Genomic DNA, 14,173 nt, shown 5'->3' on the forward strand with positions numbered 1-14,173 from the left:
TGGGAATTCACCCAACAGTCAGGTAAACTTACATGCATTCTGCACGTGCTTGACAGAGTTGTTGTGGGGAACATACTGGGGGAGCAGGGTAACAACCCAAAGATCTTGACATCCACAAGCCAGCAGTTCTTAAGATTGACTAGTAGTCCTTGGACACACAGGAAATCTGCACATTGCAGAGGTCTAGCCACTTTAGCCAGGACAAAGTCTCATGAGTAATGTTCTCCACTGAAGCAGAATGTCACCTGCCATGTCCCATACATCTGGATCTTGTTGTAATTGGTGGCCTCCAGCAGCTTCATCACTCTTTGCTTTTTTCATCAATAGGCAATGCTGGTAGCACACTCACTTGAGCATCCATATCACACAGGAAGCTTTGTCCTAAAAGGGTGTCCATAATGAACAGTAGACGTCCCTGGCAGCTGGAACCCATGGTGTTCACAGACCTCTGATATCCTGATGCATGGCTACTGTCAAAGCTGCAAGGCAGTCAGCACTTCCTGATGTTCACACCAAAGTGAAGTGTGTGAAAACATAGACCTGGCATGGTTTGTTTCACATCATTAGTTAGTAGTTTGGTTCATGTGCTTATGTTGGAGGACTTACCGGCCAGGCATATTAAGGTTGGGAAAGGAGGAGGAATGATGCACCTCTGCCTGGCTCAATGTAGACTATCAACCATTTTAGCAAGCTCCTATAGCTCTTTACGGGTGCATTAGTGAGGGCAATGCAAATCTGAGAGCCATTTTCTGTGTGAAGAGTTCTTTAAAAATAAAAAAAAATGGTGATTGCTCAGGAGGTACAACATGTGGTCCAATAGCTCCAACAGGTTAGCACTGTCAAGGCTGGACAAGAAGAGCAACTATTTGGTTTGCTTAGACTCCAATAGTCCAAAAGTCTGCTAAAGGTGAGTTTTCAATGATCAGCATTTATTGTATTCAGGTGGGTGTTCTAGTAGACTCAACACTCTCGATGCCATCGAACTGTTGAGCAACACTACCATGTAGTAGAATTTGATATGATCTGCAGTGATTTCTTGTAGTAGGAACTGGGTCTCAGCTTCTACAACCAAGCAATTGCAGTTTACTTCCAAAACTCTGGCAGTTTCAAAGTTACTGCATTGGCCAGCATGTTCAATAACTCCGGAATCGTCCAAGAACATTAGGTCATGAATGAGGGTTTTTGCAAATAAAAAGGTGTTTTATGTTTAAAGAACAGCATACCAATCATTTATTTTACTCCAAAAACTGAGCATAAAGCGCAGTAACTTAATTATGTCATCACATCACATCTTACAGTGAACCCCAACTCAGTGTTGGTGTTTGTGAATTATGCATGTTTCCACCAATTACATGACCCTACACTAGTCAATCTGGTCTAGGTAACTTATTTACCTTCAGATCTTTCAGGTTCCAAAGCACCTTCCCCCTAGTAATAGCAATTGCACTCACTTCTGGCATACTGCTAGTGTCTTCCACAGTGAAGACTGTGACAAAATACTTATTCAGTTCGTCTGTCATTTCCTTGTTCTCTGTTACTACCTCTCCAGAATCATTTTTCAGCTGTCTGATATCTATGGTCACCTCTCTTTTACTCTTTATGTATCTGAAAAAAAATTGGCATCCTCTTTTATATTATTGGTAACTCGCCTTCATATTTCATCTTTCCTCCCCCTTATGGCTTTTTTAGTTGCTTTTTGTTGGTTTTTAGAAGTTTGCAAATCCACTAACTTCTCACTAATTTTTGCTCTATTATCTGCACTCTTTTTTGCTTTTATGGTGGATTTGACTTCCCTTGTCAGCCAGGACCGAAGAGATTTCACAGAGGATTTGTGATACTTGTTTTGGCATGAAATTAAGAAAAAAAATTCTTTTGTAGAAAGGTTTTGATCAATTCCAAGTTATTAATAGCAATTTCCTGGTAAAATTAATTTCACAGAACATAGAACAGTACAAGCCTTTCGATCCACAATGTTGTGCTGACCTTTAAACCAACTGTAAGATTAATCAAAGCCTTTCCTCATGCATAGCTCTCCATTTCTCTATCATCTACATGCCTATCTTAAATATCCCTATGTGTCTGCCTCTACGACGTTTCTTGCAGCATGTTTCACGTACCCATCTCTCATGTAATAAAAAAAATATAGCTCTGATAATACATCTATACTTCAATCATCTTAAAATTATGCTATCTCATTAGCCATTTCTATTCTGAGAAAAAGTCTTTAGGTGTCTATCTCTGCCTCTTATACACCTCTATCAAGTCATCTCTCATCTTTCCTTCACCCCAAAGAGAATAGCCTTAGCTTGATCAAACTTTCCTCATAAAACACGCTGTCTAATCCAGGCAGCATCCTGGTAAACCACCTCAGTGCTCTCTAAAGCTTCCACATCCTTCTAAAATGAGGTTACCAGAACTGAACATCATACTCCAAGTGTGGTCTAACTTTTATTTTATCACATACACTCTCTAATGTTGATTATTAAAATGCACAAACACAAGAAATTCTGCAGATGCTGAAAATCCAAAGCAACACACAAAATGCTGGAGGAACTAAGCTGATCAAGCAGCATTTATGGAGAGAAATGAACAGTCGACATTTCAAGCCAAGATTCATCAGTATGAAAATACAGTTTTTTTTCTCTGGAGGTTTATATTATAATAGTTATGAATATATTGTATATTGTACTGACTGTCCACTTTGTTTATTTTTTCTTGAACAGTTAAAAGATAATCTTTTTAACCAGTCCTGAAGAAGGGTCTTTTTTTTTAACAAATGCTGCCTGACCTGCTAAGCTCCTCCAGCATTTTGTGCATGTTGCTTTTGACTTCCAGCATTTGCTGACTTTTTCATGTTTATTAGAAAATAGAAATTTATGCACGTTACAGGCCCTTTGGCCCACAATGTTGTGCCAACCATGTAACCTACTCTAGAAACTGTCTAGAATTTCCCTAGCGCATAACCCTCTATTTTTCTAAGCTCCATGTACCAATCTAAAAGGTTCTTAAAAGACCCTATTGTATCTGCTTTCACCACCGCCAGTGGCAGTACATTCCACGCACCCACCACTCTGTGTGAAAAACTTTCTCCTGACAGCCCATCGGTACCTAATTCCAAGCACCTTAAAATATATCCCTTCGTGTTAGCCATTTCGGCCCTGGAAAAAGCCCCTGGCTATCCACACGATCAATGCCTCTCATCATCATATTCACTACTATCAGGTTACCTCTCATCCTCTGTCACTCCAAGGCCAAGTACACTCAACCTATTCTCATAAGGTACGCCCTCCAATCCAGACAACATCCTTGTAAATCTTCTGTGCACTCTCTTTGTAGTATCCATATCCTTCCTGTAGTGCGGTGACCAGAATTGAACACAGTTCTCCAAGAGGGGTCTGACCAGGGTCCTATATAACTGTAACATTACCTCTCAACTCTTAAACTCAATCCCATGGTTGATGAATGCCAACACACCATACACCTTCTTAACAACACTGTCAACCTGTGCAGCAGCTTTGAGTGTCATATCAACATGGACCCCATCATCTCTCATATCCTCCACGCTGCCAAGAGTCTTACTATTTATATAATATTCTGTCTTCAAACCAGACCTTGCAAAATGAACCACTTTACATTTATCTGGGTTGAAGTCCATCTGCCACTTCTCAACCCAGTTCTGCATTCTATCTATGTCCCGCTGTAACCTCTGATAGCCCTTCAGACTATCCCCAACACCCTCAACTTTTGTGTCATCAGCAAACTTACTAACCCACCCTTCTACATCTTCATCCAGGTCGTTTATAATAATCACAAGGAGAAGGGATCCCAGAACAGATCCCTGTGGAACACCACTGGTCACCGACCTCCATGCAGAATACGAACCATCTACAACCACCCTTTGCTTTCTGTGGGCAAGCCAGTTATGGATTCACAAGGCAAGGTCTCCTTGGATCCTAGGCCCCTGTACTTTCTGAAGGAGCCTTGCATGGGAACCTTATCAAATGCCCTACTGATCCATATACACTACATCCACTGCGGTACCTTCATCAATGAGCTTAGTTACATCCTCAAAGAATTCAATCAGGCTTGTAAGGCACGACCTGCCTTGACAAAGCCAATGCTGACTATCCCTAATCAGATTATGTCTCTCCAAATGCTCATAAATCTTGCCTGTCAGGATCTTCTCCAACAACTTGCCCGCCACTGAAGTTAGACACACTGGTCTGTAATTTCCTGGGTTATTTCCACTCATTTTCTTGAACAAGGGAACAACATTTGCAATTCTCCAATCCTCCAGTACTTCTTCCATCCCTATTGATGATGCAAAGATCATTGCAAGAGGCTCAGCAATCTCTTCCCTCACTTCTCACAGTAGCCTGGGGTATATCTCATCCGGAAATTCCAGAATTTCATTTTGAGAGCTCCAGCATATCCTCTTTCTTAATGTCTATATGCTGAAGTGTTTCAGTCCACCGTAAGTCAACCCCACAAATGCCGAGGTCTTTTTCCCTGCTGAATACTGAAGCAAAGTATTCATTAAGTACCTCCATTACCTCCTCCGCCTTTATGCACCCACTTCCACTATTGCACCTTATTGGTTCTATTCTCACATGGCTCATCCACTTCCTCTTCACACACTTGTAGAATCTCTTGGGGTTTTCCTTAATCCTGCTTGCCAAGGCCTTCTCATGACCTCTTCCAGCTCTCCTAATTCCATTCTTAATCTCCTTCCTAGCAACCTTGTAACTTTCCAGAACTTGTAATATTCTTATTTTTAATTTGCTTGGTCATTTTTATTTCAAGTATTCGACGGAGATTTTACTACTGGGGTAACATAGCCAGAGAGGATAATTAAGTGAACTTTTTTGTTTTGCTTCATATAGCTGAGGAATTGGCAGATTGAGTGAATTAGACTCTATAATTACCCCTTGCAGGGAGCGAAGTGGGAGAATCTGGGGAAAGTTGAAGGGAACGTGGGGAGAATGCAATTGGATAAAAGTAGGATGAATGTGAAAAGGAGATGCTGGACGGTCATTGTGGAGTTGGTTGGTTGAAGGGTCTTTTTCTCTCTCCTGAATCTTGCTATGACTTGGGTATTGGGTGTAGAACAGTGAAGGAATTGTACCATGTGCCCAAATGCCCTCTAGATAAATACTGTTACATGGGGTGCAGGGAATTAGATTGGACAGATAGTCTCACTGAAATAAGGCACATGGGAGAGAATGTATGCACATCACCATGCAAATTCCTTTTGTTTTATGTAGTATTTCAATGGCTTAAATACCAGCTATTCACCAGTGTCTTAGAAAGTGATATAATAATTAAATGTATCTGCCTTTTCCAAAAGCTCCCGTTTGGAAAGCACTATTGGGCTATTAAAACAGGGAAAAAAAAACTTCTGTCATATTAAGGGTTTCTTCCCCCAGTCAATTAATCTGATCAACCATTCTAGTTAACCCCCAAACCCCTCTCTCTATAACCTCAGCCATTGCACTGTAAACTCATTAAAACACTTTTTCGAATGCTGTTTACATTGTAAGTACATGGTGGTATTTATGTACATTTAATTCCATATCTGTACTTTAGCCTTTAACTTTATTTCTCATAGAATCATTTATTTAGAATTATTGAATCTTGTCTTTGCTTCATGGTGTACCAACATACCTCAGCAAATTCCTAACATATGTAAATGTACGTGGCAAATAATCTTAGATGGAATTTTTGATCCTTGATCCTTAAACAGAACAGTGAAAATTTAAAGTTGGTATTTTCACTGAGGTTATGCGAGAATAGAACTAGAGGTGATAACTTAAAGGTAAAAGGTAAACTATCTGAGGGGAACTTGTTGGGGAGTGTCACCTTTTTCACCCTGATAGTGGTGTGAGAGAATGAGCTGCCAGCGGAAGTGGTGGATGTTGGGTTAAATTGTAATATTTAAGCTTGGTGGGTACATGGATGGGAGAGGTATGGAGAGCTATGCAACACACAAAATGCTGGAGGAACACAAGAGATTCTGTCAATGCTGGAAATCCAGTGTGACACACACAAACACATACATGAGGTTTAGGAAGCAAGGATCAGATGGGTCTATTGAGGAATATAGGGAAGCAAGAAAGGAGCTTAAGAAGGAGATGAGAAGAGCAATAAGGGGGCATGAGAAAGCCTTGGTGGGTAGGGTAAAGGAAAACCCCAAGACATTCTTCAATTATGTGAAGAAAAAAAGGATGACAGGAGTGAGGGTAGGACTGATTAGAGATAAAGGTGGGAAGATGTGCCTGGAGGCTGTGGAAGTGAGCGAGGTCCTCAATGAATACTTCTCTTCGGTATTCACCAATGAGAGGGAACTTGATGGTGGTAAGGACAATATGAGTGAGGTTGATGTTCTGGAGCATGTTGATATTAAGGGAGAGGAGGTGTTGGAGTTGTTAAAATACATTAGGACAGATAAGTTCCCGGGGCCTGACGGAATTTTCCCCAGGCTGCTCCACGAGGCGAGAGAAGAGATTGCTGAGCCTCTGGCTAGGATCTTTATGTCCTCGTTGTCCACGGGAATGGTACCGGAGGATTGGAAGGAGGCGAATGTTGTCCCCCTTGTTCAAAAAAGGTAGTAGGGATAGTCCGGGTAATTATAGACCAGTGAGCCTTACGTCTGTGGTGAGAAAGCTGTTGGAAAAGATTCTTAGAGATAGGATCTATAGGCATTTAGAGAATCATAGTCTGATCAGGGACAGCCAGCATGGCTTTGTGAAGGGCAGATCGTGTCTAACAAGCCTGATAGAGTTCTTTGAGGAGGTGACCAGGCATATAGATGAGGGTAGTGCAGTGGATGTGATCTATATGGATTTTAGTAAGGCATTTGACAAGGTTCCACACGGTAGGCTTATTCAGAAAGTTAGAAGGCATGGGATCCAGGGAAGTTTGGCCAGGTGGATTCAGAATTGGCTTGCCTGCAGAAGGCAGAGGGTGGTGGTGGAGGGAGTACATTCAGATTGGAGGATTGTGACTAGTGGTGTCCCACAAGGATCTGTTCTGGGACCTCTACTTTTCGTGATTTTTATTAACGACCTGGATGTGGGGGTAGAAGGGTGGGTTGGCAAGTTTGCAGATGACACAAAGGTTGGTGGTGTTGTAGATAGTGTAGAGGATTGTCAAAGATTGCAGAGAGACATTGATAGGATGCAGAAGTGGGCTGAGAAGTGGCAGATGGAGTTCAACCTGGAGAAGTGTGAGGTGGTACACTTTGGAAGGACAAACTCCAAGGCAGAGTACAAAGTAAATGGCAGGATACTTGGTAGTGTGGAGGAGCAGAGGGATCTGGGGGTACATGTCCACAGATCACTGAAAGTTACCTCACAGGTGGATAGGGTAGTTAAGAAAGCTTATGGGTGTTGGCTTTCATAAGTCGAGGGATAGAGTTTAAGAGTCCCGATGTAATGATGCAGCTCTATAAAACTCTGGTTAGGCCACACTTGGAGTACTGTGTCCAGTTCTGGTCACCTCACTATAGGAAGGATGTGGAAGCATTGGAAAGGGTACAGAGGAGATTTACCAGGATGCTGCCTGGTTTAGAAAGTATGCATTATGATCAGAGATTAAGGGAGCTAAGGCTTTATTCTTTGGAGAGAAGGAGGATGAGAGGAGACATGATAGAGGTGTACAAGATAATAAGAGGAATAGATAGAGTGGATAGCCAGCGCCTCTTCCCTAGGGCACCACTGCTCAATACAAGAGGACATGGCTTTAAGGTAAGGGGTGGGAAGTTCAAGGGGGATATTAGAGGAAGGTTTTTTACTCAGAGAGTGGTTGGTGCGTGGAATGCACTGCCTGAGTCAGTGGTGGAGGCAGATACACTAGTGAAGTTTAAGAGACTACTAGACAGGTAGATGGAGGAATTTAAGGTGGGGGCTTATATGGGAGGCAGGGTTTGAGGGTCGGCACAACATTGTGGGTCGAAGGGCCTGTATTGTGCTGTACTATTCTTTTTCTATGTTCTAAAATGCTGGAGGAACACAAGAGATTCTGTCAATGCTGGAAATCCAGCGTAACACTCACAAAATGCCGAAGTAACTCAGTCGATCAAACAGGATCAATGAGAAAAATAATGAAGTCTTAGCCAATGAATGGTCTCCGCCCAAAATGTTGACTCTTTATTCCTCTCCATGAAGCAGGCCAGGTTGCATCTATGGAAATAAATAAACAGTCACCATTTCAAGCCAAGACCCTTCCTCAGGAAAGAGTAAGAATCTGAGGGAGGGGAAGGAGTACAAGCTGGCAGGAGATAGGTGAGGGTCCACGGACCAGGTGAGTGTCAATAAAACTAGACAGAATAGCATTTCAATATGGACTAGATGATCCAAAAGGGCCTTCTTCTGTGCTATAACGCTCTACTGTTCCATATGGGATGCCATTACAGCGTAGCAGTTAGCGCAACATTATTCCAGCTCGTGGCATTGGACTCAGAGTTCAAATCCACCGTCCTCTATCAGAAAGTTCGTACATTCTTCCTGAGTGCAGGTGGGTTTCCTCCACTGTCAGGTTCGTAGGTTAATTGGTCATTGTAAATTAACCTGTGATTTGGCTAGTTTTAAATAGATGGGTTTGCTGGGTGGTGCAGTTCGTTAGGCCGGAAAAGCCTGATCCATACTGTATCTCTAAATAAATAAATACATTTTCCTGTGCAATCTGTGGTTGAATATTGCTGAATTTAAGATGAGTCATCAATGGAATGTTGAGTATTGAATCCCACAACAGTGAAGGTGACTGCACGGGATGGTACTCTATAAGAATCAATACTGTATCACAGGGAAAATAGAATTAATTGTGACAGCTGCGAGCACTATCAGGTTGGCAGGTGGAATTAGCTGGTGATGAGATTTCAACAAGCGCAGCCACATGAGGTTGCACAACAGTCAGCTGAGGTTGGTCAGCCAGCTGTGCTCCAGGCCATGCTGTCTTCTCAATGCTGCCACGAGGCAGGACGTGCACAACTCTAGGTCCCACACTACCAGGGTCAGGAATAGTTTTTACCCTTCAGCCATCAGGCACCTGAATCAATATGGATAACTTCACTCACCACAACTCTGACCAGATTCCACAACCTACAGACTCATTTACAAGGACTTCAAATCACGGTCTCAGCACTTTTTTTATGTTTGCCCAGTTCTTCCTTTGAACGTTGGTTGTTCGTCTTCGTGTGTAGTTTTGTTTGTGATTACATCACAAGATGGCGCCATGCACAGTTGCAGTGGCCTCTCTGGCTCCAATCAATGGTGAGATTTCTTGTCCTGTTCATCCTTTTTGTGATCAAAAAACTGCTGGTCATAAAGAGAACAACAGGAATTAGTTAGTCCTGACGAAGGGTCTCGGCCTGAAACGTCGACTGCACCTCTTCCTATAGATGCTGCTTGGCCTGCTGCGTTCGCCAGCAACTTTGATGTATGTTGCTTGATCATAAAGAGCTCTGTTTACTGTTCACCTATGCCATGAACTACAAACACTTCGAATTATATTTTGTTAACTCATATGTAGTAATATTTTTTTATGTGCTGTGTGTGATATATGTTTTGTGGATGCACCATGATCTGAAAGAATGTTGTTTCATTTGCTTTTATACAGCCAGATAACAATAAACTTGAACCTTTCCATTGACTCGATTGTAATTCCACTGTAATTGCCTGCAATTAAATGTACCTCAGGGTAGTATATGGAGACATAGATAATAAATGATAAATAATAATAACATATTTCCTTTGAACTTTGAGGTAGTTTGTCCATTCTGGGCACTCAGGGTTCTGTGCAGTCTGGGCTGCTGAAAGATACAGGGACCCATATTAGGTGTCTTTGCATGAGCAGTATCTCCCAGTTCCAGCAGGAATTGGTCTGGCACCACCATGCCAGCATGAGTGAGTCGTAATTGCTTCTTTGCCCAAAGCCACCTTTAAGCGAGGATAAAATTTCAGGTGCTGATTTAGATTCACACCCTCCCCCCTCATCTATTACTGCACTGCACTGTGAACACTTTAAACCACTTTATTTAATGCTGTTTACATTGTAAATACATGCTGGTATTCATGTATTTATGCACATTTTATTCCAGATTTATATTTTGACTTCTCTTTTTTATATAATTCTTTATTCTTTATAGTGTCTGACTGCTGTTTTTTTTTGCTGCATGTTGTGCCCTGACAAACACACCACAGCAAATTGCTAATAAATGTAAATTGTGAATAAAGTAGATCCTTGATCCTTAAACTGAAACAGTGAAAATGTTTAAATTTGTATTTTGAAAATGTAATTAACTGTTCTGATTTGAACTTTATTTACACTGAACTCTACTGTGCTGGATCAGATCGGATTAGATGAAGTTATTTATCACACTACATTGAAACATACAGTGAAATCTGTTGCTTGCACCAACAACCAATACATCTGAGGATGTGCTGGGGCAGCCCACAAGTGTCGCCACACATTCCGGCGCCAACATTAGCATGCCCGCAATGTTCTGTAGAGCAACACAAAGCACAACAAAACAGAATACAAGAAGCAACAAAACACCAACAGCAAAACAAACCCGGTTCCTCTCTCCAACTCACCTGCACGTACGGAAAGTCCTTTTACCCAGGGCCATTGCTTCCGTTTCTGGTCTTCTGATCGATCTTCAGTATCGACCACGGGACTAGCTAATAACAGGAGCCTGACTAGCCAACACTCAAGGCTCACACTCTGAGCTTGCCAGCTCTCTAGCCCCCATGCCTTCTTGTCGCATGGACTCTGACCGATAATGTGACATCCACGGATGTCCTTCATCACACATCCACTTTGCTGTCCTTCAAACACCGAGTTGAGGCCCACATTTTGGATGTCCTTCATCCCATGTCGACATCGCTAATGTTAAAATTGGCAGCATTTAAAAAGCACATGAAAGTAATTATCCTAGCAACATGAAAACACACAAGAATGCAAAGATGCAGCAGACTTAGATAGAACCCCAAGGTAATACCTTCTGCTCTTTTAACAGGAGCACCACATTAAAAGTCTTTGTGGCTAGTTTCAGAGAGTGAATCATTTTCTGTCTGTGAAACAAGCCAAACTTCATTCGCCTCTTTGATTTCTCTTTCCGGGATATTTTCCCTCCCTTCCCTCTTCTGTTCCCCACTCTGGCTTCTTAGCTCTTCTCTTCACCTGCCTATCACCTTCCCTAGTGCCCTTCCTCCTTCCCTTTCTCCCAAGGTCCACTCTCCTCTCCTACCAGATTCCTTCCTCTCTAGCCCCTTGCCTTCTCCACCTATTGCCTCCCAGCTTCTTACTTCATCCTCCCTCCCCCAACCACATGGTTTCACTTATCACCTTCTAAGTTTGTCCTCCTTCCCCTACCACCACCTTATTCTGGAGTCATCCTCCTTCTTTTCCAATGCTGATGAAGGGTCTTGGCTTGAAATGTCGACTGTTTATTTATTTCTATAGAGGCAGCCTGACCTACTGAGTTTCTCCAGCATTTTTGTGTGTGTAACTCTGGATTTCCAGCATCTGCAGAATCTCCCATGTTTATTCATGCCATGCGCGGCTTTTTTCATGTAATTGTAAAGAGGTCCATTGATTTTTTTGGTGCATTTTTTCCTCTTGTTTCTACAGCTGCCTGTGGCGGGAACATGACAGGCCCCATGGGTGTCATTTTATCACCCAACTACCCTCAGCCTTATCCTCATGGGAAAGAATGTGACTGGACAATTAAAGTTAGTCCGGACTACGTCATTGCACTCATCTTTAAAAGGTAAGATTCCAGAAAATCACAGTTTTCAGTTACCTACTGCTTTTTCTTTTTTTTAATTTTAGAAATACAGCACGATAACAGGCCAAACTGGCCCACGAACCCACGTCATCCAGTTACACCCATGTGACCAGTTAATGTACTAACCAGTACACCTTTCAAACGTGGGAGCAAACTGGAGCACCTGGGCACGGAGAGAATGTACAAAACTGCTTAGAGACAACAGTGGGAATTGAACACTCGAGCCAGCACTGTAATAGCATTATGCTAACCGCTGCACTACCACGCTGCAATCAAAGTCAAATTCAAGTGTATTGTCATATTCATGAGTATATGTACACACAGGTGTAATGAAAATCTTACTCTCAGCAGCATCACAGGCACGTAACATTAGATAAGCAACATTCACAAGAAAAACTTAAATGTACGAGTGGTACAGTAGCATCGTGGTTAACTATTGCAGTCCCAGTGAACAGAGTTAAATTCCTGCCCCTTTCTGTAAGGTGGTTCTACGTTTTCCCTGTGACCAAGCAGGTTTCCTCTGGGTGCTCTGGCTTCTTCCTACAGTCCAAAGATATACAGGTTGGTAGTCACATGAGTGTAATTATATGGCACAGGCTCACTGGGCTAGAAGGGCAGGTTACCATGCTAAATCCCTAAAATTAAAGAAAAGAATAAATTATGCATAGTTTTTAGAAGAAAGAATACATTTAAAGTATTATTAAGGTCCACTTTCACATGAAGTGGTCATGGTGTTGCCATACTGAGGTAGTGGTTAGGGTTGTGCAGAGTGGTCCAAGAAGAAAATGGTTAAAATCCTTACATTCAGCATGGGCTACATTTCTTCATTGCTATGATGCAAACTGCTCAGCAGATCAAGCAGCATCAGTGAAGACCATCAAATTTCTGATGGTCCACAAACACAATGTCATTATTTCTTGGATAAAACACAGAAATATGCCTTTCAGCCCATGTAGTACATGCCAATCTAATAATCCTAGTCTGATCAATCTGTACCTAGATATAGCCCTCCATACCCCTCACATCAGTGTACAGTACCTATCCAAATTTCTCTTAAATGTTGAAAAGGAACCCACATCCACCACTTCTGCTGGCAGCTCTTTCCATCCTCTCACCTCCCTCTGAGTGAAGAAGTGGTGAAGTTCCTCCTCAGGTTCCCCTTGAACATTTCAAATTTCACCCTTAACCTAGCTCTTCTGTGACCAATTAACCTCAATTGGAAGGCTTGTTTACCTTTACCCTACCTATACCCCTCATAATTTTGTATACCCCTATCAAATCTCCCTCAATCTTCTATGCTGTAGAGAATGTAAGTCCTAATCTATTCAACCTTTCCCCATAACTCATTATTCGACTATTTACTCGTTTTTGTAACTTGTAGACTTTTATGTTTTGCACAGCACTGTAGCTGCAAAACAACAAATTTTGCATCATTTGTCAGTGATAATAAATCTCATTTTGGGATGGTTGACATTACAGATTGAGACCCTGCAGTTTCTCAACAAAAATCGATCATCCCTCGGCCTTCATATATGCTACTTGATCTGCTGAGTTCTTCCAGCAGTGTTTGTGTGTTTTGTTCAGGATCTCAGAATCTAAAGTCTTGTGCATCTCTATTTCTACATCACACATTTCTGACCATTTTCATTTTGTTGTAGTTTCCACATGGAGCCCAGCTATGATTTTCTTCACATTTATGAAGGGGAAGATTCCAACAGCCCGTTAATTGGCAGCTTCCAAGGATCGCAATCACCTGAAAGAATTGAAAGTAGTGGCAACAGTCTTTTCTTGGCATTTCGTAGCGATGCATCTGTCAGCATGACGGGATTTGCTATTGAGTATAAAGGTGCCACTTTCCTCAGTGTCTGTATATTGTTCAATGCTGCAACGTAGTACACTTTGTTGATGAAAACCTCTCTTTTAATTCCTCTTATCAAATGGCAGGTACAACAGCAGAATCAGTTTTAATATCATTGGCATATGCCTTGAAATTTGTTATTTTGCCTCATCAGTACATCGCAATATATAATAAAAAAAACTATAAATTACAATAAGTATATATGAAAAATTATATTAAATAAGTAGTGCGAAAAGAGAGGAGAAAGAAGTGAGGTAGTGTCCTTGGATTCATTATCCATTTAGAAATCTGATGGCAGAGAGGAAGAAACTGTTCCTCCCCTCCGCCATCAAATTTCTGAAAGGACAATAAATCCATGAATACTACCTCATTTTTTAAGGCTCTAGAATTGATATTACTCACTGCTATTTTTACAGTTCCAGAAACACTTTGGTATGCTCTTCCTATGACCATATGAGCTTCGTCCAGATGCTTTGGTTTCCATTCACAAGCCGAAGATGTTAGGATTAGTAAATTGTGATCATGCT

The 14,173-nt window shown here is 41.7% G+C and overlaps 1 protein-coding gene across 5 annotated transcripts in view; it reads left to right on the forward strand.

The window, feature by feature from the left end:
• The window catches only part of LOC134341158 (CUB and sushi domain-containing protein 1-like), a 2,430,601-nt gene that overhangs the window by 1,975,026 nt on the left and 441,402 nt on the right, over positions 1–14,173 (forward strand). For all 5 annotated transcript variants that reach the window (XM_063038952.1, XM_063038962.1, XM_063038968.1 and 2 more), the window contains 2 exons: positions 11,632–11,770; positions 13,447–13,634. In XM_063038952.1, coding sequence (XP_062895022.1) covers positions 11,632–11,770; positions 13,447–13,634 — 327 coding nt within the window. The remainder of the gene's footprint in view (positions 1–11,631; positions 11,771–13,446; positions 13,635–14,173) is intronic.

The sequence above is a fragment of the Mobula hypostoma genome, chromosome 2 (assembly GCF_963921235.1).
Source record: "Mobula hypostoma chromosome 2, sMobHyp1.1, whole genome shotgun sequence".
Lineage (NCBI taxonomy): Eukaryota > Metazoa > Chordata > Chondrichthyes > Myliobatiformes > Myliobatidae > Mobula > Mobula hypostoma.